Source organism: Capra hircus, chromosome 1 (genome assembly GCF_001704415.2).
Source record: "Capra hircus breed San Clemente chromosome 1, ASM170441v1, whole genome shotgun sequence".
NCBI classification, from domain to species: Eukaryota; Metazoa; Chordata; class Mammalia; order Artiodactyla; family Bovidae; genus Capra; species Capra hircus.
The window spans coordinates 91,375,389-91,402,430 of NC_030808.1; the positions used below are offsets into that span (position 1 = coordinate 91,375,389).

At 37.1% G+C, this 27,042-nt stretch overlaps 1 protein-coding gene across 2 annotated transcripts in view; it reads right to left on the reverse strand.

The window, feature by feature from the left end:
* NAALADL2 (N-acetylated alpha-linked acidic dipeptidase like 2) overlaps positions 1–27,042 on the reverse strand; it is a 1,631,204-nt gene that overhangs the window by 488,527 nt on the left and 1,115,635 nt on the right. For both annotated transcript variants that reach the window (XM_013964525.2, XM_005675296.3), the window contains one exon: positions 11,633–11,776. In XM_013964525.2, coding sequence (XP_013819979.2) covers positions 11,633–11,776 — 144 coding nt within the window. The remainder of the gene's footprint in view (positions 1–11,632; positions 11,777–27,042) is intronic.

The following is a 27,042-nucleotide window of genomic DNA, read 5'->3' on the forward strand; positions in this document are numbered from 1 at the left end:
TATTTGGATTAGGAAGTCCTGCCTATATCAGTTGGGATGTTGGACTCTTAACCCTTGGACTGTCAGGGAAGTACCAAGAAAGCTCTTCTTTAAAGGAGAATGCCAACTGATAAGAGTGGAAGGAATGTGGACTTAGAAGGTAACCCTTAGCATCTTGGCAATGACTGGTTGGGCAGGAAACATCAATGAACATTGAAACTAGTAGATGAAGGTAGAAATGGGGGTAAGATATTTGTGTGATTTCAAATGCTTATTGATTACTTTAAAAAAAGAATAAAGAATAATTTTGATGAGATCTAGTGGGCACCACCTTAATCAAGTGATTAAAGGTAGCTTTATCAGTTATGGAACAAATTAATATGAGCTATGAGAAAAACACAGTCTCACTTCCATACCATTACTGCCAATGATTCAGAGCCTGAACTTATTCACAAGAAACATCAGATAAACCTAGACTGGGGAACACTCTGAAGATAACTGGCACTTAAGCTTTAAAAGAGATAAAATAATCAGAAAAAGAAAAAGGAGAAACCATTCCAGACTGAAGGAAATTTGAGACTTGGTAACTTCAAGACATGAATCTAGTTTAGATCTATTTGATATTTAGGACACTATTGGGACAACTGGCAAAAACTGAATGGGGCCTTGGAGTGCATGTAGAAATGCATCAAAGTTTAATTCCTGTTTGCAGCGGTACTGCTGTTAGTGCAGGAGAGAATGTCATCATGAGAGAATTCAAATGCAATTGTTTATCATTCTGCAGCCTACCTGTTGGAGAAGGAAATGGCAAACCACTCCAGTACTCTTGCCTGGAAAATCCCATGGATGGAGGAGCCTGGTAGGCTCCAATCCATGGGGTCGCTAAGAGTTGGACACAGCTGAAGCAACTTAGCAGCAGCAGCAGCCTACCTGTAGGTAGGTGAGGAAGAACTTTTTTTGTGTGCTATTCTTGCAACTTTTCTGTAAGTTTGAATGTATTTCAAAATAATAAAAATACTTTTGAAATTAGAAAATCCTGGGGAACCTTTAGATGCAGTTTGTTGCATGAAAAGTCAGAGCATATATATGTGTGTATGCATTACTACTTTAAGATAGCATTTTCAGCTCACGTTTACTAAATGTTTTCTGTCTTTCATATTCCATAGCTGGATGGCAGCTTTACATTTGATATGTGAAGTTCAAAAGATTTCAAGATGACAAAAATGTGTTCCACTCAGAGAACATTTGTATTCAAATAGGGTGAGGAATGTCAGAGCTAAAAGACATAAAAGCAGCTGCCTCTCTCCAGTCCTTAATTTAATCATGTTGCAGGAAAAATTATCTACTTCAGAAATTATATTCCAGTGATAATTCTGTCTTGCATTTTTGTTGTTGTTATGAACTGATTCTCAGTCATCTTCCCCAATAGGTCATAAAGCTTTATCTCCACCTGCACTGTAAGCTTACCCAGTATCTAGGAAAAATTCCAACATCATTTAAAGATTTAAGCACTAACAATTGCTGCTAACTCTTGAGTTCCAGCTGCAATGATTAACCATTTATTTCCAAGATAAAGTTCTTCCTGGAGTTCCTAATTTTAGTCAGATATTTGTCTCGTTCTTGGCTACCAGAATTTAAAATTTCTTGGATTGGACTCTGAATTATTTTTTCCATTTTCTTGTATCCCAAGAAATGGAATCTGCTCTAGAATCACAGTTTTGATGACTGAGACGTTGTAATCTTCTAAAATTCTTCCTAAATACCAACTGTTTCTCTGACTATCTGAGTATAAAATGCTTCTGGATTATATACAATTCTAATATATATCAGACCCATGTGGGTGTTCCATTTGTTTACATGGGGTTTTCCTGTTGTCAAGGGTATTTTTGAACTGACACAAGTGACTGGATATTATATGTTCTAGACTAAAAGTCTTATTTTAAATGTTTATCAATTGATATAGCATACAGTGACAAATCAGAAAGGATTGGCACCGAGCAACTAGAAAATCCACACTAACATATACAAACTGATAATTGGTCCTGTCCCAAACACCATGTTCTTCCTGCCATATTGAAATTTTCTCAGAAATTGAATTTCAATAGATCCTTCAGTAAGTGCAGGCTTAAGCAAAGGGGTAATTCCAGTCTTAGGACCCAATTCTGTCCCTCATGACTTACCTCACATGAATCAATTGGACTTGCCTTACCATCTCCTGGATACTGAAAAAAATATCAGCCTCAAGAAAATGTACTTAATTTTTTTTAAAAACACACTGAGTGTTCTATTATAAGCCCTAAGAATTAATTTCAGGTTTACAGGAATTAGAAGAATTAGTTGAATACAAATCACAAAGAAGCATCCCACAATGAAGATGATAAGACTCATGCAGAACAAGTGACTTGGTCTCACAAAGTAAGTGTAAAAAGAAGAAAAGGAGGATCATACTGCATTAGAAGAAATATGATTTTTAGGTCTAGACTGGATATTGGCTTGGATAAACCCACTATACAAAGACTAGGGTGATTAGTAAAACTTAATATAGTCTGTATTTTAAGAAAGATTAAATTTACTATCATGATAAAGTAGAGATATTTAATTTTCAAAACAAATTCCATAGTGTAAGGTATGATCTCATTTGGTTATATAACATATTTATATATAAATCTAGATGAATTTATAGAAGGTATTGATAGTTATAATTATTGGTTATTAGGAAAGTGTTCTAGATTAAGTTGTGTCCCCTAAAATTCCTATGCTGAAGCCTTCAGAACTCCAATCTGGCTGTATTGGAAAGGAAGGAAATAGAAACTTTAAAAAGAAAATTGTAGTTAACAGAGAGCTTAAGAATGGTACCCTAATCTGATTGGATTGATGGTCTTAAAGGAAAAGGGAGAGACATCAGAGATCTGTTACTCTCTCTGTGTGTAGCCAGAGGAAAGGCCACGTGAGGACTCAGAGAGAAGGAAGTCCTCTATAAGCCAGGGAGAGAACTCTGACCAGGATCCTAATTCTCTTGCACTTTGAGTTGGGACTTCTCAGCTCTAGAACTGTGAGAAAATAAATGTCTGTTGTCTAATACATTCAGTCTGTGGTATCTTATTATGGAAGCCTAAAATGACTAATACAGAATGTAATATGTTTGCATATTTTTGATTATCTAACTAGTAAATAGTAACCATATTGTAATAACAGAGATCATCTTTGAAAAGATAAAAATATGCATGAATACTCCCAAAATATGTTTTAATAATATAAAAATTTGGTTCTGAAAAAGTGAGACTAGCAAACAGATATTAAACAGAAACTATTTGCTTGATCTCTTTTACCACACACTTTTAGGTGACAGTAGCTAACCCATGTCTTTAGCGAACACATAAACACAGAAAAATCCATGTATGTATGTACTCTTGTGAGCTTGTATGCATTTGGAAAAAAATTAAAGTTTAATTAAATATTATTTTAACTAGCAAAGTATCTAAATTGGAAAATATTTTGAAGAATGTAAATTACCAGGAACCTCTTGAGAAATCAGTATGCAGTTCAGGAAGCAATAGTTAGAATTGGAACAACAGACAATAGTTAGACATGGAACAACAGACTGGTTCCAAAATGGGAAAGGAGTTCGTCAACACTGTATATTGTCACCCTGCTTATTTTACTTATATGCAGAGTATATCACGAGAAACGCTGGGCAGGATTAAGCACAAGCTGGAGACAAGATTGCCGGGAGAAATATCAATAACCTCAGATATGCAGATGACACCACCCTTATGGCAGAAAGTGAAGAGGAGCTAAAAAGCCTCTTGATGAAAGTGAAAGAGGAGAGTGAAAAAGTTGGCTTAAAGCTCAACATTCAGAAAACGAAGATCATGGCATCTGGTCCCATCACTTCATGGCAAATTGATGGGGAAACAGTGGAAACAGTGGCAGAGTTTATTTTGGGGGGCTCGAAAATCACTGCAGATGATGACTGCAGCCATGAAATTAAAAGACACTTACTCCTTGAAAGGAAAGTTATGACCAACCTGCTGCTGCTGCTGCTGCTGCTAAGTCGCTTCAGTCATGTCCGACTCTGTGCGACCCCATAGACGGCAGCCCACTAGGCTCCTCTGTCAGCCTATTAAAAAGCAGAGACATTACTTTGCCAACAAAGGTCTGTCTAGTCAAGGCTATGGTTTTTCCAGTAGTCATGTATGGATGTGAGAGTTGGACTATAAAGAAAGCTGAGCACTGAAGAATTGATGCTTTTGAAACTGTGGCATTGAAAAAGACTCTTCAACTAACTGCAAGGAGATTCAACCAGTCCATCCTAAAGGAGATCAGTCCTGAGTGTTCATTGGAAGAACTGATGTTGAAGCTGAAACTCCAATACTTTGGCCACCTGTTGTGAACAGCTGACTCATTGGATAAGACCCGGATGCTGGGAAAGATTGAAGGGAGGAGGAGAAGGGGACGACAGAGGACGAGATAGTTGGATGGCATCACTGATTCAATGGACATGAGTTTGGGTAAACTCCGGGAGTTGGTGATGGACAGGGAGGCCTGGCATGCTGCAGTCCATGGGGTTGCAAAGAGTCAGGCACAGCTGAGCAATTGAACTGAACTGTCATACCAGGACAAAATATCTTTTACCTTCTTTGTATCTGAGTGAAAACCAACATATTTTTATACATCTTTCATCCTGAACAGTCTACATGTCACAAGTCATCATATTAGTCAGCAGGCTAGTCATCTATTATACTCTGTACTGCACGTTTTCTATTTGTCCTTCCAGATCTGTGTTCATCGTTTAACCAGATCTCTGACCCAGGAGGCTAACCTCTATAGAGTACATTTACCCGGTTCCTTTACACTTGGCTCCAAGTTGAGTTTAGCAAATGGAAGACATCAAAAAATGATCAGCAGGTTAGATGAGAGAAAGATTATTTTCCAACACCTTTTCTGACTGGGAACTTGCTGGCAGTGACTGTATTCCATAGATGAAATCCACAGCTTCAACAGACCAGCCTCTCCTGAAGCTCAAAGACTTGCCACTTCCTGTAACTACTTCTTTTTTTGCCGCTTCATGTTTCATTTCAGTTCAATCGCTCAGTCATGTCTGACTCTTTGTGACCCCATGAACTGCAGCATGCCAGGCTTCCATCACCAACTCCCAGATCATGCTCACACTCATGTCCATCCTGTCAGTGATGCCATCAAATCATCTCATTCTCTGTAATCTCCTTCTCCTCCTGCCTTCAATCTTTCCCAGCATCAGGGTCTTTTCCAATGAGTCAGTTCTTTGCATCAGGTGGCCAAAGTATTGGAACTTCAGCTTCAACATCTGTCCTTTCAATTAATATTCAGGACTGATTTCCTTTAGGATGGACTTGTTTGATCTCCTTGCAGTTGAAGGGATTCTCAAGAGTCTTCTCCAACACCACAGTTCAAAAGCATCAATTCTTCGGCACTCAGCTTTCATTATGGTCCAACTCTTACATCCATACATGACTGCTACTGGAAAAAACATAGCTTTGACTAGATGGACCTTTGTCAGCAAAGCAATGTCTCTGCTTCTTAATATGCTGTCTAGGTTTGTCATAGCTTTTCTTTCAAGGAGCAAGCATCTTGTAATTTCATGGTTGCAGTCATCATCTGCAGTGATTTTGGATCCCAAGAAAATTAAGTCTGCCAGTGTTTCCATTGTTTCCCCAACTATTTGCTGTGCAGTGATGGTACAAGATGCTATAATCTTTGCTTTATGAATGTTGAGTTTTAGGCCAGCTTTTTCACTCTCCTCTTTCACTTTCATAAAGAAGCTCTTTAGTTCTTCTTCGCTTTCTGCCATAAGAGCGGTGTTATCGGCATATCTGAAGTTATTGATATTTCTCCCAGCAATCTTGATTCCAGCTTGTGTTTCATTCAGCCCAGTGTTTCTCATGATGTACTTTGCATAGAATTTAAATAAGCAGGGTATATAGCCTTGACATACCCCTTTCCCAATTTGGAACCAGTCATTTCTCCATGTCTAGTTCTAACTGTTGCTTCTTGACCTGCATACAGATTTCTCAGGAGGCAGGTAAATGGTCTGGTATTCCCATCTCTTGAAGAATTTTCCACAGTTTGTTGTGATCCACACAGTCAAAGGCTTTGGCATAGTCTGTAAACCAGAAGTAGATGTTTTTCTGGGACTCTTGCTTTTTCTTCACTTCTTCACTTTAGGTTTAGGAGGAATAATAACTAGTTATCCCTTTTCTGTTCCCATTTTCATTCTCCATAGGCCTCGAATTAAATTTCCTTGGATTGCAGTTTAGTGCATCATTGATTTCCTGATGATAGCCTGATTTATATGTTGAGCAACTTGGGTATATTCAGAGTCATTCATTTGTGTTGTCAGGGAATGAATGAGAGAAGGGTGCCTTTTCTTGCGATATGGTGGGCTAGGATATTCCGACCAGCTCTCCCACTAAACATAATTTAAAATGCTGAATAAAATATGTAACAAATCGTGTTAATGGCATTTGCATTCTAGCAAGAAAGTAAGGAATTACTAGACGAAAATATAGGTTGTGATGGGAACCCAGATAAGTAAAGTAATAAAGCTGAGGGAAATTTATTAAACCTGGAGAATTTTTTAATTTTGATAGCTTTGTGGGCTACAAATGTCAGAAGAAAATGCCCTGGGCCTGTCCAAGCTGGAGAGAAAAAAGTAGTTCCAAAAAAGAGACTCTTCCTCCATGAAGTAGGAACCCTAAAGGACAGCTCTCCCTACTCCCTTCCAAGAGGCCTACCATAGAGCAGAGCAGGAGAGGAGATACCCAAGAAGCAATAATACTAGGGTAACTCTAAAAGAATACAAAAAATATTGATAACTTCTCAAATAGTAGAGGAAAAAATATAATGGAAAAACCTAAAACCTAAAAGAGATACAAAATAAAAGGAAAATACGTGGTACAAAGTAGAAACCCAAATCAAGGTGAAAAATGTAAGCATAAATATGTTAGTAATCACATTAAATATAATAGATTAGATGCTTCAGTTAAAAGATTGGATTGTATATAAAAAACAAATTATTTGCTTTTTTCAGGCATACTAAAAAAAGAAAGACACAAAAAGTTTGAAAGTATAAAATGATATAGCATAAAGACACTGACTGAAAAAAAGTTAAAAAGCTAATATAGCTAAATTAGTATCAGGTCAAATCAAATTTAAGACTTGCATTCTAGATATGAAGATAACTTTATTTGCTAAGTGTTTCAGCCAACCTGGAATATTTGATATATTTGAATTTATAAACACCTAAGAAATGACTACAAAATAAAAAAAAATGACTACAAAATATATAAATCAAAACTTTATAGAACTACATGATAAAATAAATAAATTGCTATTGTGGGAGACTGTAGTGCTCAAAATAAGATACTAAATATTTGAATGACCTTAGATATTTGGTCTAAAACCTGACATTTATATAGTACACACTGGTTTTACATTCTCATGGGACATTGATTATGCCCTGGATTATAAAGGAAACCTGAAAGAATTGAAACCATATAGAAATAAACTAGAAACAATAAATTCTAACCAAAATTCACATTGCTTATCTCTTCCTCAGAAAAGTATGATATCCCCATACTACATAGCATTCATTCAATAACTTCCTAAAGCATAGCAGAGAAAGTCAGGGTAATTCCAACTGGAGTAGAATTCCAAAGGACGCTCCATAGAGGAGGTGGCGCTTACATGGAGTTTTAGAGGATATTGTGGCTTTACAACTTGCAAGACATATGTGGATAATATTGAATAAGATAATGGTGAGAAACTGTGGACACATGAAGGGAATGGCATGATATAGACCCAGAAAGGCATTTAGGAATCTCTGGCAGTTTCTAGAATAGTAAATAACAATGGTCACCCATTGTGAAAAAAAGGATTATGGAAAATGATCTTTAAAATATAAAGGTAGGTTATGCTCTGATGGATTTATATATAAACTACAGAGTTTAGTTGGAACTTCCATAATTTGGAAAGAGTGACATGTACTTAAGTGACATGTGATAAGAATGCAAGAACCTATAAAAATTGCTGAGAAACATCAAAAGTTGGAAAACACTTGTTAAAGGAATTTTGCTTAAAAGTGTATATTTCAGCTTATCTTTATGTCTTCCCAGCAAACAACCAAACAAAACTCTAGACTGGATCCAAGCTAAATCATTTCCTAAAATCAAAGCTGTCAGGATGGAAAGCTGGAAACTCGAGAAGTTCTGCTAAATGACAGATCTGTGTCACCCTCTGTAAACCCAACCTGTACTCCCTGGGAAACAGAGAATTGACTGTACTTTCTGTGGACTTTGGACAATAGGTTTCCCACCTATGTTCACTCTGTTTAAGACCCTTGATGAACAGACCTTCAAAGTGATTTCTGAAGCTTTTTCTTCCTTTTGTCTGAGGACTTCAGACTGGCAGCTCATGAAGGCTGATCGTTAGTTCTATAGATTACTCTGTTGTCAGCTTCCTGCTCAGACTCCTAGGTTCACTGTGCAACTGGCAGCTTGAAGAGGCATAAAATTGGGGTATCACCAGAATAGCTTAGTGATTCCTAACATCTAGCTCGCATCTGTCACAAGATCTATCAGTCTTTCCTACAGCAGTCTAGCTCACTGAATTTTTAAAAGAGTGGCCATCATACCTATATGAATGCTTTGTAGGAGTTGTCTGAATAAATTGCATTTTTCCCCATGTTCTCCTAGATATTTTCCTCCATATTGATGGCTAGAAGTTATTAAAGCCCATTCTGCTCTAAAATAAGCTTTCAATTCTCTTTTACTTCAGATCTACTAGGGAATTCTCTTTTACAAAGTCTCCAAAAGCCAAGCCACACCATATCACATCCAAAGTGAAAGTATTAGTCTCTTGGTCATGTCCGATTCTTTGTGACCCCATAAACTATAGCCCACCAGGCTCCTCTGTCCAGGGCATTTTCCAAGCAAGAATACTGGAGTGGGTAGCTATTCCCGTCCAAACGACTCCATTGCCTACTTCACATACATATATACACACGCGCACACACACAGCTCAAGGTTTTTTTTTTTTTTTTTTTTACCAGAATAGCACAACGTACTCCTGGATCTTTCACATACAGCAGCACTGAGGCTACACTGAACAGGATGATTAGTCTTAAATGTAAAAAACAGCAGTGCTAGACTTATTTTTACTAACATTTTTTGTTAGTGGATGTCTCCTCAAGAGCTAATTTGTATTATTTGCCAAAAAAATTGTAAAATCACCAAAGTTTATAGATAATATTTTCAGTACATCTTTTTCTCTGTTCAAGAAATGATAATAATACATACTTTCTTTAACAAATTAGAAATATAGATATTAAAAATTCATTTTAAGTATGTAAGAATTATAAACATTATCAGAAGAGATTAAATTTTTCTGATAAAAATATTTCTAACAAAGAACATATGAAATTGTAAATAGAGAAATAGGAGTTATATATAGTTAAGTATGTGTGAAGACATATGATCTGAAGATATATAATTCAAATTTACTTAGGTGAAAATTTAACACTAGTGACACTAAGTTTTATGCATCATAGTAAGTTGTTTTTTTCAATTTATCAAAAGTAATTTAAACATATTAAAATATTTCTTCTAATATGATTCATTAAGCCTTCCACTCTGTATTATACTAATGGATTTTATACTTTCTCATCTAATTCTTTTTCACTGCAGTCATGGTTTTTAATGACAAGCTCAGATTGATATATGAAAATTCAAATTCCCAGCTATTGATTGACTCTCAAGGACAAAGACTGACAATATATAATCAGTGAGTAAGACCTACAGAAAATAAGGTCATGGGAAATTAAATGGCATCAATATCTAATTATTTACTCAATACAAAAAATCTGTTTATATTTGGGCAAGAAATTTTTCTTCTGCTTGTTTTTCTATCCCTTTTCTACCCCTATCGCAGGACTTGCCACATAAATAACATCCTCTTCACTACACTTTGCTGAGTCTGTTTCATGCATGCAAATATTCTTTAGTTTACTGTAAGTTTTACAGTATCAGTTGCACGACTTTTGTTTCTAAGTAACTGAAAATTAAACAAATAAGTTGACTATTAAAAAGGGAATGTATCAATATATATATGGTTAATTCAGTAGCTATGGCTTCAGACAAGGCTTTATTTAGGTATCAAATGATGTGGACAAGAGTTAGTCTGTTTCTCACACTCTCTCTCTTTATATTATTTATCTACCGCTTCCTCACTTTGGTTCCATTGTCAGGTATTATGCCTTTAAGGTCCTCAAAAGGACCAAAATATCCCAGAGCTATATGATTTCTTATTCAGTTCTACCATTAAAATTAGCCATTGCTCAAAGTCCAGAGATTGAGTCATGTCTCTGTTTGGCCAAATTTGCATCATCCTTGAACCAGCTGTCATTACATGGTTGATGTGATAAGCTGATAGACTTGAGGCAATCAGGATCTCCTTCTACAGATTAAGATAGGAGGGACTCTGACTGTTTACTGAATAAACCAATCAACCAGTTAATTAAATCTGGACTTAAGTTTGATCTTTTCAATGTCTGATGCTTTTCTTACAAGAAAATTATTAGTATAGTGTTAATACATATTTTAGCAAATAGAGCTCATTATCAAAATTTGGGGCTAAGACTAGAACATAGAAAAAGCTAAACAAAAGACTTCTCAAGAACAACTTCTTTCCTATTTTGAGGACATAGTCTTAGCATTGTTTTCTATAGTTCCTACGATGTTCAATCAATAATCAGTTTAAGAGGTTCTCATTCTACAAAATTTTTTAAAACCTGTCCCTAAGAAAGGGCAATTCAGAATGCATTCAGGGTCTTTTTTTTTTTTTAATTATTTTTTAGGCTTTTTCAAAACATATTTTTTTATACTTTTGTTGTCAGGAGAAAACAAATTAGATAAAATATGGGTAGTTGAGCCTCTCGGTCTGGACACAAAAATGGACCCCTCAAGTTGAATTTCACAGCCAACTAGATACAAATTTAACAATATATACAGAAAGTTTCTCCTTTAGTAGTCTAATGCTGGGGCTGGAGGCAGAAATAAGATGAAGCCCATGACTTTCATCCCACCACAGGTAGCTTAACTTAAGTTTTATCCTATGTGGTCCAACAAGGCCTGACAAACTGCACTGCAGTATAAGAAGCATCTCTCCAGCAATGATGTGTAAAGACAGAGGGATTTTTTAGTCAATTGCAGGAATTAGGCTTTAATGCTTTCTACTAAAAGACTTCATACCCCAGATAGCTGACTGCTATCCACTGAATCTTGGCAGGCAACAAGCCTGCTGAAGCTGAAACTGAGAAGCTATGTTAAGCAGATTTTCATGAATGTACAAAATGCTTTATTTGTAAAGCTGCTTTTCTTAGTTGCAGTTCAAAATGTTTTTCTTCTTTTTTTAATCTCTCAGCTTGGTCAACTCTCAGTCTTTATAGAATTACTTTTGAAAAGCCAGAGAAGAGAAATAAATGCTCATATCAACAGAAATAATTGTTTTTGGTTTTTTTGAGAAAGAATAATCCTAAACATGCCAATCAAACAGATTAAAAATGATCATGGGCCTTATAAAAACGATAAGACACACAGAAAGACATTAAGTACTTTACCATTATTTGGAAGTTCTAGAGGGCTGCAGGCACCATTTGTGGTTCTATCCTTTGGCAAAGAGATGAGTTTTGCAACAAGAGATGCTGAGATGGGCTGCACTAGTAGAGAGGTGAGGTTTGATCGGTTTTGTCTAAAGCTTCCATCTGTATTCAAAAGAGAAAAATAGAATCCTTAGCAAACAGAAATCAAAGACACTTGAAGAGTAGGTTTTCTATAATAAGTATTAGTGGTAAGTTTTTTTTTAACTCATTTGTTTGTTTGCTTCTTATTAATACTGTCTACTTGTTAAAAATGATCTGATATTTGATAATAAAAATTCAGTCAAATAGCATTATGTAATCTAGTTCATGATGGCAGATTGTACACAGACATTTACTTCCATTCGCTACTGAAATGACAACAAAGGGATAGGAAAGCATCAATCCACAGGGGCAGAGAGAACAGGAGACACACTAGCAGTAAGACACTAGAAGCTGGAAAGCAGATGAGTGTCAACGGATGCGACAGACCCAGGAGACCAGAACATAGCCGGCAGAGTGAAGAAGCTGAAAAGCAAAGCAGTTTGTATTATAGAGCCCAGAAAGATTTGAGAACTGAAAATATCAGCTACCTATTAAAAGGGGGGTAAAGGAAGGGCTGAAAAGAGCAGGGATTGGTCAAATTCTGATTGCGAAGGAGTCTCTCCTCCTGAACCCCTCACTCATTCAGTCAACATGAGCAGCGCCTGGTTCTCCTTCCAGTAGAGACTGTAAGTGGGACACTGAACAGGGAGACACCAGACACAGGGAAGGGTGTCTCTCATACTTTAAATGGGATGGTGTTATGATTGCTAAGACCCTTCAGATGTCTTGTTCTCACTGGTGCACAGAATCCTTCCTTCCAGGTGTGTGCATGTGTGCACGCTAAGTAGTAGCTTCAGTCATGTCCCATTCTTTGTGACCCCATGGCCAGGCTCCTCTGTCCATGGAATTTTCCAGATAAGAATACTGGAGTGGGTTGTCATCTCCTCCTCTAGAGAATCTTCCCGACCGGGGATTGAACCTGCATCTCTTGTGTCTCCTACATTGGCAATCAAATTCTTTGCTACTGAGCCACCTGGGAAGCCCCACAGAAATATAAACAATGACTTTTTAATACAAAAATAAATATCATTCTCCAGGAAAAAAGAAAAAAGGGGAAATGTCAGGGTTGAGGGAACGTGGAAACCTATGAAAGAAAATGAAATCTTTCTCTTTCATAGTGGTAAGTCAATATAATGGATACAACTGAAAAATGAATTCAACTGTTAAACATACTCTTGAGAGGCAGTGAGATAAATATGAAAAATAGGTAACAACCAAAAATGTTGGAAGCATTTTAGTGCTTGCTTTGGGGATATAGACAAAGCAGAGAGAAACACAGGGAAGGATGAGAGAAGGTGACACATTTTTATAAATGTGTCTAGGCTTTGTAGAAATTTCTATTTATATTCATCTATAACTTTGAAAAAATAAAAATTAAATGAAAATAAGGAGAGAAACAACTATAGTAACACAAGCAAGAGAAAATTACACAAGTATTCAGAACAAAGAGAATGAAAAGAATAAACTCTGCATAAGGAAAAAACAAAAAAAATACACTTTTATTCAGTTTATATATATATTTATACTGACTCAGGAAATGAAATACACAACAGAATGACTACCAGGCAGCCAATAACGTTTGTGAACACAGAGTTGTATTTTTCAGAACTTTTATTACAGAAAATAATTGCCACAGGTTTTCTCAGAATTTAATTTGATAGGACTGCAGGGGGTGCAGAACTCGACAATACTGGTATCCAGGCTTCAGGAGGCAGATTATTAATGACACAATATGTTATGGAAGGCTTTCCTTAATTTATCATCAGGAAAACCGCAAAGCTAAAACATATTTAGCTGTGGCAGCCACAGAAGTCATGGCTTTGAAGAAACAGTAGTAAGATTTAAGCTTAGGTTCAGTTTTGTTGTATAAACACAAAGCTGGTCTCAGAAGTTAGTACTCCTTTTCATATGGCTCTACGACCATGCATTTTGACTATAATGTAGTTCATTGCATCCTAACCATTTCCATGTCAAAGTACTAAGACTGGACACATAATTCACAAGATCAGAGCAAAATGACAATGTGGGAACTCTCGATCAAACAGTAGGAAGGATTTCAACGTGGCAATAGCAGGGAACTGAATCAAGTGCGCATCTTTCTGAGTGTGAGTTGTATGCCCATGAATCAAGCCCTGCGTGGTTCACACAGAAGATGTGAGCAGCCATGCAGCCAGTTGAGGGCACCTGAAGGGGACTTTCAGACCACAAGGAAGCTGCTGTCCCGAGTCACTGTTGCTTCATGCTGGTGCTCTAAGGCACAGACAGTGTGGCCCACTCAGCAAGCCAGCTGGGAAGTCCTCCTGTGATATAGCCATCTCACTTTGGCTCTCCTGGCATGCATTTCCTTCCTTAGCTATTGCCTTTGAAACTTCCAGTGTAGAGGGACAATGAGACAGTATTTGCAACAAACGTGCAATCTGTTCTTTTGCAGTTTTCATGGATGTTAGGTGCTAACATGTTGCCAACACAAAATGAAACTTCTCAAAATGTTGTGTGATTTCACCTCTCCTCAATTCAAGTACTGAACTTCCTTCAAGGCCCTTCACAATCTCAGACCTTATGTTTCCAACATTATTATCTACCAGACTTCTCCATACATCTTACACTAATACTTAAACTGTCCCCCTGCATATTCTGTGATTTATATTCTCCATGTTTCACTTAAGCCATTTCTTCCACTTTATTTGCTTATCTCATGTATCACGTCTGAACATCTCTGAAATATACACTTCCTTTAAAGCTTAACTCATTTTCTATAAGAAACTTCCTCTGACACCTTCAGCTCTATGTGATTTATCTGCAATTTTTTTTTTCAGTGCTTGGCATTTCTAATTACCTGATCACTATGCAAAAATACTTTGATTTTCTCCTCTAAACTCCTTAAAGAAAAGGAGCAAGTCTTTCCCATTATTACATAACACACAATATCCAACACATTTCTAGGATCATAACAAGAGCTCAGTAATTAATGCGGTAAGGAAGGGAAAGAAAGGAAAAGGAAACAAAAGCAAGAAGGCAGGTAGGGAGGGTGAATTAAGAATTCCTTGAAAAATAGTTCAGTGTTTCTATCTGACTGATTTTCTAAATGTCTATAAATTGGAGCAGAGGTACAACTGAAAGCTAACCAGAATTTGATTAATCCCATGTTTGTTATATATTAGTGCTTTCTTGCAAGCTAACTACTCCTAAAACCTTCAAAACCCACCCACTCCTATCAACTCACTAATTAACTGTTCCAGGTTACAAACAGTATTTATATAAATACAAACAATATTTATATAAATAAAATTATCTTTGAGATATATTTTTAAGTTAATAAAAATTAAGTATGTTATATTAGAATGTAATGTATCAGAATGTTATATTAAGCATCTGAGACAATGCATTTAAAAGTTAAATATGAGTGAACCCTAAACAGTAATTGAACAAACCAACATCTTTGATTTTTTGTATTGTATGACTAATAGACTTGCATTAGTTTTGAAATATCTGAACTAAGTGGTTCATTAATTTTTCACCTTCAGCTTAATGGAAATTTGACAAACAGTTCACTTCGAAGAGCAGGTACTAAAAGAAGGACTTTACAGGAGGACATTAACACTAAATTACAGATGAAAGTTATTAAAAAAAAAACTCATTTGTTGAAGAAATAAGAGAATTTAATCTACTTGTATGATTAAGAATAAAACCAAACACATGTACCATTTTTACTCAGTTATATTTTAAAACACTTATAAACTATAAGAATCCATTAGATGTGAGCTGAAAATCAGATGGATTATGTACCTTGACACAAAGAGTACCATCCAGGAAATATACCACATAATATTTTAGCACTTTAACTTTTAGATTGTGGCATTTATATCATACCTTGTACATTTTGTATGCTCAATAAAGACTGACACTACATTTTATTTTAGTAGGTATCTAGTTCTTTCTTCACTTTATGAACTCTTTGTAACTCAAATAAAGATCCAAATTCATCCTTCTCATTCAGTAATCCAATCCTCAATAAAATGCCATGTGCATACAGCAGAAAGAAGAAACTGGATATAGAGTCCCAAAATTGACTCCATTATTGACTCACTGTTTGAAAAAGAACAAATAAATAATTTCACTATGAGAAGATTGTCATCCCATCTACTACATCTGAACAACCAAGGTAACACTGAAGGGTTGTGATTACATGATTGACTGAAATAAAAACAATACAAGAGCTCAGAGGCCTAGAGCCAAACCACAGTGGCTGAAATGTAGAAGTGAGGTTAAAAATTAGTAAAATGGTTTCTGATTGTACATATGTAATAGGCTTTTCATTACGCTTTTTCAAATCTTTGATGCCTACTTCAAGTCCATCTGTATATAAAGAAAATATGCTAGCTGTCAGCACTTTTGTGTGGTGAGATGCAATTCTTTTCAGCTAAAATGAAATGTTTGTGTATAATGCAAATGCCAATCACCTGGGGCATCAGGAAAGATAACCCTTAAGAGACCAGAAGTCTTAGACACTGGGATCCTCAGAATTAAAGTACTAAGAGGAGAGATGAAGTAAAGAATATACTGATAAATAAAATTAAAAGGGCCTTGTGTGGCTCAGACATGAGGATGCACTGCCTTTGAGGAGCACAGCATGCCTTCCAAATTGAGGTGTGTAACTTCACCCTCAGACCTGACGTGTGTGTGTGTGTGTGTGTGTGTGTATGTATCCATGCTACATGATATAATAACCATAGACCCTACAGATCCTTCATTATTCAGTTCACAGTCTTCAGACAAGTAGCATGGGCAGGATTCCTTAGGTGGCTCAGTTGGTAAAGAATCTGCCTACCATGCAGGAGACCCAGGCTTGATCCCTAGGTGGGGAAGATCCCCTGGAGAAAAGAATGGCAGACCACTCCAGTATTCTTGTCTGGAAAATTCTACGGACAGAGGAGCCTGGCAGGCTACAGTCCATGGAGTCAGAGTCAGACTCAACTGAGCGACTAAACCGTCACCACCACCCCAGCCCTTCTGAATCAGAATCTGAAGCCTAACAAGATTCCCCAGGTGATTTATATGCACATTAGATAAGCAATGACCTACCATCATTACATATTTAGCTGTTGCATAATTTATATAATTTTCATAGCAAGGAAGATATAAAACAAAGCAAGATGAAAAGGATGAAGAATAATAGACTATGTTTGCTTACCTTACCCCAAATTAAGGATGACAGAGTCTGATTATATTAATAAACTCTAAATCAACAGTGCTCTCAGAAAGTCTCCTTCAAAATGTGTAACAAGTCTGTGCATGTGCTAGCACTAAACAGTAACTTCCAATTGGACTGACAGCATTTTTTTTCTTTTGGTTCTGACCTTTTCTTAAAGATAAATTTGGTGATGTAAAAATCAAAACTATATTTACAACACTTTATTTCAGTCATGAATAAATATTAAAATAGCTAACTGATTTGACTTTCTTTTCTTCATTTTCAAGTATTCTAATTCATTATAGTAAAAAACTGACAAATTGAAAGTATAAATACTTCCCACTTGCCAGACAGCCAAGCAATCAAAGAGCTTAAAAAGCAGAGATTTTAAAAATATATTTTGTGGTACACTTTTATGAAAAAGACTCAGCTATCAAATGAACAAGCTGATTTCAGCAATATTATCCCAGAATATTTGATTTGACTTTCTCCAGAGGACTGCCACTTTGACAGAAATCAGACCATTAAATAACTGTCATGAATGTTTTTCACTTTTATCATAGCTTTCTAAATTTACAGTTATTTCCCTGAGATGATCAGTGCACTAAATTGGCTAGCCATTTTGTTATCCTTGTAAATACAGCTGATCCTTTATTATTTCAGTATCTCATAACCTGCTGGTTCCATCAAGCTAGTCAAGTTCAGCACTGTGTTGTTCAGGTTATGGATAAAAATGAAATACTTAACATATAAATGCGCTTTGTGCTACACAAGTCCTCAGAGCACATCCATGTTCTCTGTGTATACATCCATGCATATACACACATACATATATGAACATAAACACATAGTTATTGTTAAGGAAATAGGGTTTGTATTACTAATGGCTACTCTCACAATTAAAGTGAAAGTGCTTATTTCATTGTTATCGTCGTTCAGTCACTCAGTCGTGTCTGACACTTTGTGACCCCATGGACTGCAGCATGCCCCACTTCCCTGTCCTTTATCATCTCCCAGAATTTGCTCAAACTCATGCCCATTGAGTCAGTGATGCCATCTAATCATCTTGTGCTCTGTCATCCCCTTCTCCTGTGTTCAATCTTTCCCAAAACCACAGTCTTTTCTAATGAGTTGGCTCTTCGTATCAGGTGGCCAAAATATTGGAGCTTCGGCATCAGTCCTTCCAATGAATATTCAGGATTGATCTCCTTTAGGATTGACTCGTTTGATCTCCTTGAAGTTCAAGGGACTCTCAAGAGTCTTCTCCAACACCACAGTTCAAAAACAGCAATTCTTTGGTGCTTGGCCTTCTTTATGATCCAACTCTCACACCATACATGACTTCTGGAAAAACCATAGCTTTAACTACATGGACCTTTGTTGGCAAAGTAATGTCTCTGCTTTTTACTACACTGCCTAGGTTTGTCATTGCTTTCCTTCTAAGCCACAAGTGTCTTAATTTCATGGTTGCAGTCACCATCTGCATTGATTTTGAAGACCAAGAAAATACAATCTGTAACTGTTTTTATTGTTTCCCCATCAATTTGCCATGAAGTGATGGGACCAGATGCCAAGATCTTCATTCTTTGAATATTGAGTTTTAAGCCTCTTTCACCTTCAAGAGGCTTTTTAGCTCCTCTTCACTTTCTGCCATAAGGGTGCTGTCATCTGCATACCTGAAATTATTGATATTTCTCCCAGCAATCTGGATTCTAGCTTGTGCTTCATCCAGCCCAGCATTTCTCATGATGTACTCTGCATATAAGTTAAATAAGGAGGGTGATAGTTTACAGCTTTTACATACTCCTTTCCCAATTTTGAACCAGTTCATTTTTCCATGTCCAGTTCTAACTGTTGCTTCTTGATTAGCATAGAGGTTTCTCAGGCTGCAGGTAAGGTGGTCTGGTATTCTCATTTCTTTTAAGAATTTTCCACAGTTTGTTGTGATCCACACGGTCAAAGGTTTTAACATAGTCAATGAAACATGAGTAGATGTTTTTCTGGCATTCTCTTTTTCTTTAAGCCCAGAGCTAACGATTACACCACAAAACAACACATCTTGCTCAAGTGTATTTTTCCTTAAACTCTATACTAATGATTATATAACAACAATGTATCCTGTTCAAGGACATGTTTCTCCTAAGCTATGGTTTTTCCAGTAGTCATGTATGGATGTGAGGGTTGGACCATAATGAAAGCTGAGTGCCAAAGAATTGATGCTTTTGAACTGTGATGTTGGAGAAGACTCTTGAGAGTCACTTCAACTGCAAGGAGATCCAACCATTCTGTCCTAAAAGAAATCAGTCCTGAATATTCATTGGAAGGACAGATGCTGAAGCTGAAGCTCCAATACTTTGGCCACCTGATGCAAAGAACTTATTGGAAAAGACCCTGATGCTGAGAAAAACTGAAGGCAAGAGGAGAAGGGGACAACAGAGGATGAGATAGTTGGATGGCATCACCGACTCGATGGATATGAATTTAAGCAAGCTCCAGGAGTTGGTGATGGACAGGGAAGCCTGGCATGCTGCAGTCCATGGGGTCACAAAGAGTCAGACAGGACTGAATAAACTGAACTGACCTGAAAAACCTTCTGAATAATCATTTTATCTTAAAATGTTTGTTGTGGTAATGGGTCTAATAAGACATTTCTATGTTAGTTCTAATCCTGTTATCTTAAAGTGTATGTCATGGAAGTGGATCTGCTAAGACCTTTCTATTGTTAGTAACCAACTGAAAATGTATATAAGGCTTTGATGAGACTAGCAAAGTAGGGCACTCCCAACCCCCTCCCCCACCTACTTGTGATGTCTATGTAAGAAAGCTTTTTTCTATCCCCTTTTAATGTAATAAACCTCTGCTACAAAAAGCTCTGAGTGATCAAGCCTCATCTATAGTCCTGAAGCTAAATTCTCTTCTTTGGAGTTTACATATCTGACAACGTTCACCATAAGTTGTCAATTCTGTAATTATAATATTCTATAGAGTTGGTCAATTCTAAATTATTCTACTGCTATCAAAATCTTCAGGAATAAATTTGTACATTAATCAACTTTTATACCCATGAGGGTTTCTACAAGGTTACTACAGATAAATCGATTTGGGATAAGAGAATATGTAATTTTTTAATTTTTATTTATTTTTGGTTGCTCATGGCATGTGGGATCTTGATTTCCTGATCAGGGATCCAACTCACATCTATCAACCTGCATGGAATTTTGTCCACTGAGCAGCTGGGAAGTCTGTGAGTATAAATATTTTTAATTTTATTAAACCCTGGCAAATTGTCCTGCAAAGTGGCTCTACATATTTTCAGTACGTAGCATTAAAAAATAGAACTCACATTCCCTATCCTCCTCAAACCTTCTAAATAAAAGAAACCCCATATGTGAAGGCCCTGAATAATGAAAGAACACGGTCTATTGGAGGAAGCAGGAGATTAAGCATGACTGAAGTCATGTAAAAGAAGGTCACAAAATCACAAAAAATCTTAGGACATGAAAAAGATCTTGTCTTTATTTTAAAAGAAATGTAATCAGTTAAGTTTCTCTGTACTCTCCAGGTCATTTGTGGAAAAGTGAGAAAATTGAAAAATATAGAAATGCCAAAGGAGTGATAACATATATGATACATACACACCCATATTTTTATGATCTACAAGTCTTCAGTCCTACTGCCCTCTCTCCATCCTTCTCCAGAAGGAACTAATATCATGAATTTGGTTTGGTTAAGCCCTTTGAACACATGCTCTGTACGTCACCCTAATCATTCAAAACAGTTAAATCTCAAAACATGCGAGTGGGGAAAGAGACAAATGCAAATAAATAATATGCAGTTTATTCAGTATCCTATAAAAAACCATAATGGAAAAGAATTTTAAAAAGAAAATATGTATATATATATGTAACTGAATCACTTTGCTGTAGAAATGAGCACATTGTATATCAACTATAGTTAAATAAAAGAAAATTATGAAGAACAGTAGAAGCACTAAGAGTTTTATACAGAAGAGTGTGACCTAGTCGGACTTGAGGTTTTGAAAGCTCATTAATAATTTGTCAGAGAATGAACTGGAAACTGTAGAGAAGAAACAGTGAGATCAGTTAGCAGGTAGCTGCAGTTGGCTAGATGAAAATTAACATTGCCTTTGATCATGGTCCCTCACAGTTCAGTTGGTAAAGAATCTGCCTGCAATGCAGGAGACCCCGGTTTGATTCCTGGGTCAGGAAGATCCCCTGGAGAAGGGATAGGCTATCCACCCACATTCCTGGGCTTCCCGTGTGGCTCAGCTGGTAAAGAAACTTCCAGCAATGCAGAAGACCTGGGTTCAATCCCTGGGATCTTCTCCTGGAAAAGGGAAAAGCTTCTTACTCCAGTATTCCGGCCTGGAGAATTCCATGGACTGTATAGTCCATGGGGTCACAAAAAGTCGGATACGACCTAGCAACTTTCACTTCACTTGATCATGGTGGAGATAGTGAAGATGGAGAACAGAAATATTTAGAATTCATATAGGAGGTAGAACTGCCAAGACTAATTGGAAATACAAAGGAATCAAAAGAGTCCTAAAAGTCTAGGAAACTTTCGGATTGATCAATTCTCACGTTCCACAAGCTTAGCTAACTCTGACTGAACTCCTCCCCCCACCAACTCCCCCTCACCCCCACCCACACACAGCCATCCACTCAGATATCTCTTTGCCTTCCTGCTCCAGTATAAATTTTCTGAATTGAAGAGATTTTGTTGGATGACAAGCAATAATAATTGGTCTAGGGACCTGGCATTTTGTTCTTATGAAATGAAGTCTGGGATCTTTGAGAATATTCATACTTTTACACAGCAATAATTCATTTTTCATTTCAGTATTATAAATCATAGAATTTTTCTCTCTTATTTGTCAAAAAACACTTTTCTTGACATTCTCTTGTACTCTAAATACATGCTAAAGTTACAAATGTTTCACTGAAGTCAGGTTGCAAGCTATTATAGACTCTATGATCAAATAATCAGGCCGTGTCTAGAAGAGTATGATGCAAAATAGAGGGCTGGAAAATCTTGGGGATGCTGGAAATATTATATATGTAAATGTTACTGATAATTATACCATAAGCATGAAACATTTGGTAATTTTTATATTTCAGATTAGTGACCTTCATGTTCTTCATTATAAACATGATTTTTTAAGTGGAAAAGATTGGATCAGGAAAAAATGCTCCATATAAATACATAGGAAGAGTTAATATGTGAATGATATTAAAAGTCCACATCTCTACAAAAATAAGTATTTATATAATTCTCTACAAGAGTATCAAAATAATGGCATAAGGAACATTAAGCAGCATTTGAGTATAGGTGAAAGTCAGTCGGATTACTTGAATGTTTTCATACCTGAGATGAGTGGTATAAAACTAGTCAAATTTTGATAATATGTCTACTGGAAAAGGCTAAAGAAATGATGATCAGTCTGTAAAACAAGAAATCTAATATTTTTTAGAGTATAAAAATGTACATCAAACAAAATGATGAGCTATTCAAAGACAGAAACAAAATTATTTCAAGTAATGAATACCGAGTAAACTATCACCTTCCACTGTTGTGGAAATATACTTGTATTGCTCTGGAAGTTTGGCAACATGAATATGTTTTATAATTGTATTGCTTGAAAGGTATATATGTATATATATGTATATATATATGGTATGCATATATGGTCTATATTTGCCTAGGATCAGCAATTACAATAATATATGGGGGAAAGGGAGTGAATTATTTAATAAGTATATCAGTGTTTCAAAAAAAGCAAAAAATTATTTTTTAAAACTTTATTTAATATTCTATTTCCATGAATTTAGGGTATTCAGGGTTCTTAAGTGTTGAGTGCACAAATACCATTGCACTATGTTGTGTGAGAATCAACCCCAGAAAACTACTTGAAACAATTTCTTTTATCCGTGTTGTTAATTTTAAAAATAGGCTTTCGGGAGTTCTTTTCCTAAGTTGATTCAGCACATAGATTCTTTCTGAGCCTTAAAGTGATAAAGCAGGTAGGGAGCAGGACATAGTTATGGAGTAAGCTCATCAGTCACATTTTTTGTTTGTTTGTTTGTTTCGTTTTGTTTTCTGTCATAAGCCTTAGAGGACCAGAAGTGAGGATTTGGGGTCTTAAATGCCTGATAGAGTTCAAAACCAGTCTGACAATCTTTCAAAACTAATTACCTCCTAAAACTCATCTCAGGTCTGAACAGGGCATCACGTCACCACAAGGTTGTTCAGGTCACAGTGTCAATGCATCCCATATCCAGGGATGGTTTCTATCTTCACAAAATGTGGCACATTGCCTGATACCCTGTCAGCTGCACAGGTGCTATTAGAGTGATTCAGCTGCTAATTATTTTAAAGCAGCAAATGTGTATAAAGATGGGAAGTTGAGGGGAAGGAAAAGCATTGTCAGTAGAAAAGATAAATGCATGTTCATTATACCACAGATATTGTACTCTGAGCTCTGTGAGTGGGAAAGGATAAGGTGGGAATATGATTTTATCATAGTTAAGGTTGGCTTACTTTGTAATTGCAATCACAGATTCAAACAGTAATTACCTTAAAACCAGTGGTCATAAATACTGTAACACTACGGACCTGTGTGCACTCTTGCAGATATATGTATGCATACTCATTTAAGTCTATGTGTGTGAGTGCATGGGGAGGAATCTGTATGCAAAGAAAAAGAACATGGGAAGGAGGATTGATAAAATCCCCATTTTCAGTGGGCCTAACATTATAGAGGTGTCACAGTGACAAAACATAAGTTATTGCAGAACCACAATAGTCTTCACTTGGCCACTGAATATCAGAAGTAGCATTTCAGTTCTCTGTGACAGACCTTATGCTCGCTCATATTCCAGAAGACAAAAGTCTGATGTTGTTGACCTCCATTCAACTGTATCACTCTCAGAATTCATCCCCACCATGGCAATGAACACTTTTTCTCTCAAGAGTAAATCAAGTGGTTGAGTCAGAGGATGATTTAAATGCATCTTCATTCTAACAACTATAATATTTTAGTATTTCCACATATTAGCTACAATATAGATGATTCTATGTCTTTATTTTCAAAATTATCTAAAAATTGCCAGAAAACATTATTGTTAACAAGATGGAAGTCATGTTTCCATGCAGTTTTATAAGATTTTATCTGGAATCTTATGATTTGTCATCCTAAAACACAATTACAAACAGAAATGAGAATCATGGATTGAAAGGCCTGTGGGGCCAACTTATAACAAAAATATGTAAATCAGAACCTCTCTCAGTTCAGTTCAGTCACTCAGTCATGTCTGACTCTTTGTGATCCCATGAATCACAGCATGCCAGGCTTCCCTGTCCATCACCAACTTCTGGAGCTCAGTTAAACTCATGTCCATCGAGTCAGTGATGCCATTAAGCCATCTCATCCTCTGTCGTCCCCTTCTCCTGCCCTCAATTCCTTCCAGCATCAGGGTCTTTTCCAATGAGGCAAATCTTTGCATGAGGTAGCCAAAGTATTGGAGTTTCAGCTTCAACATCAGTCCTTCCAATGAACACCCAGGACTGACTTCCTTTAGGATGGACTGGTTGGATCTCCTTGCAGTCCAAGGGACTCTCAAGAGTCTCCTCCAGCACACTTTAAAAGTATCAATTCTTCAGCACTCAGCTTTCTTTACAGTCCAACTCTCACATCCATACATGACCACAGGAAAATCCATAGCCTTGACCAGACGGACATTTGTTGGCAAAGCAATATCTCTGCTTTTCAATGTACTATCTAGGTTGGTCATAATTTTCCTTCCAAGGAATAAGCATCTTTTAATTTCATGGCTGCAGTGATTTTGGAACCCCCCAAAATAAAGTCTGACACTGTTTCCACTGTTTCCCCATCTATTTCCCATGAAGTGAAGGGACCAGATGCCATGATCTTCGTTTTCTGAATGTTGAGCTTTAAGCCAACTTTTTCACTCTCCTCTTTCACTTTCATCAAGAGGCTTTTTAGTTCCTCTTCACTTTCTGCCATAAGGGTGGTGTCATCTGCATATCTGAGGTGATTGATATTTCTCCTGGCAATCTAGATTCCAGCTTGTGCTTCTTCCAGTCCAGCGTTTCTCATGATGTACTCTGCATAGAAGTTAAATAAGCAGGGTGACAATATACAGCCTTGACATACTCCTTTTCCTATTTGGAAGCAGTCTGTTGTTCCATGTCCAGTTCTAACTGTTGCTTCCTGACTTGCATATAGGTTTCTCAAGAGGCAGGTCAGGTGGTCTGGTATTCCCATCTCTTTCAGAATTTTCCACAGTTTATTGTGATCCACATAGTCAAAGGCTTTGGCAGTTCAATAAAGCAGAAATAGATGTTTTTCTAGAACTCTCTTGCTTTTTCGATGAGCCAGCGGATGTTGGCAATTTGATCTCTGGTTCCTCTGCCTTTTCTAAATCCAGCTTGAACATCAGGAAGTTCACGGTTCACGTATTGCTGAAGCCTGGCTTGGAGAATTTTGAGCATGACTTTACTAGCATGTGAGATGAGTGCAATTGTGTGGTAGTTTGAGCATTCTTTGGCATTGCCTTTCTTTGGGATTGGAATGAAAACTGACATTTTCCAGTCCTGTGGCCACTGCTGAGTTTTCCAAATTTGCTGACATATTGAGTGCTGCACTTTCACAGAATTATCTTTCAGGATTTGAAATAGCTCAACTGGAATTCCATCACCTCCACTAGCTTTGTTCATAGTAATGCTAAGGCCCACTTGACTCACATTCCAGGATGTCTGGCTCTAGGTGAGTGATCACACCATTGTGATTATCTGGGTCGGAAGCTCTTTTTTGTACAGATCTGTGTGTTCTTGCCACCTCTTCTTAATATCTTCTGCTTCTGTAAGTCCATACCATTTCTGTCCTTTATTGAGCCCATCTTTGTATGAAATGTTCCCTTGGTATCTCTAATTTTCTTGACGAAATCTCTCATCTTTCCCATTCTGTTGTTTTCCTCTATTTCTTTGGATTGATCTCTGAGGAAGGCTTTCTTATCTCTCCTTGCTTTCTTATCTTTCCTTGCTATCCCTGGCAGCTGTGTGGGCACAGGAGGGCCTAGAGGAGCTACTCCACATCAAGGTCGGGAGGGGTGGCCGTGAGGAGATACCCCTCATCCAAGGTAAAGAGCAGTAGCTGTGCTTTGCTGGAGCAGACGTGAAGAGATACCCCAAGTCCAAGGTAAGAGAAACCCAAGTAAGATAGTAGGTGTTGCAAGAAGGTATCAGAAGGCAGACACACTGAAACCATAATCACAGAAAACTAGCCAATCTGATCACATGGACCACAGCCTTGTCTAACTCAATGAAACTAAGCCATGCCGTGTAGGGCCACCCAAGATGGGAGGGTCATGATGGAGAGGTCTGACAGAATGTGGTCCACTGGAAAAGGGAATGGCAAACCACTTCAGTATTCTTGCCTTGAGAACCCCATGAACCGTATGAAAAGGCAAAATGATAGGATACTGAAAGGGGAACTCCCCAGGTTGGTAGGTGCCCAATATGCTACTGGAGATCAGTGGAGAAATAACTCCAGAAAGAATGAAGGGATGGAGACAAAGCAAAAACAATACTCAGTTGTGGATGTGACTGGTGAGAGAAGCAAGGTCCAGTGCTGTAAAGAGCAATATTGCATAGGAACCTGGAATGTCAGGTCCATGAATCAAGGCAAATTGGAAGTGGTCAAACAGGAGATGGCAAGAGTGAACGTCGACATTCTAGGAATCAGCGAACTAAAATGTACTGAAAGGGTGAATTCAACTCAGATGACCATTTTATCTACTACTCTGGGCAGGAATCCCTTAGGAGAAATGGAGTAGCCATCATGGTCAACAAAGTCCAAAATGCAGTACTTGGACGCAATCTCAAAAACGACAGAATGATCTCTGTTCATTTCCAAGGCAAACCATTCAACATCACGGTGATCCAAGCCTATGCCCCAACCAGTAATGCTGAAGAAGCTGAAGTTGAAGTTGAAGACCTACAAGACCTTTTAGAACTAACACCCCAAAAAGATGTCCTTTTCATTATAGGGGAC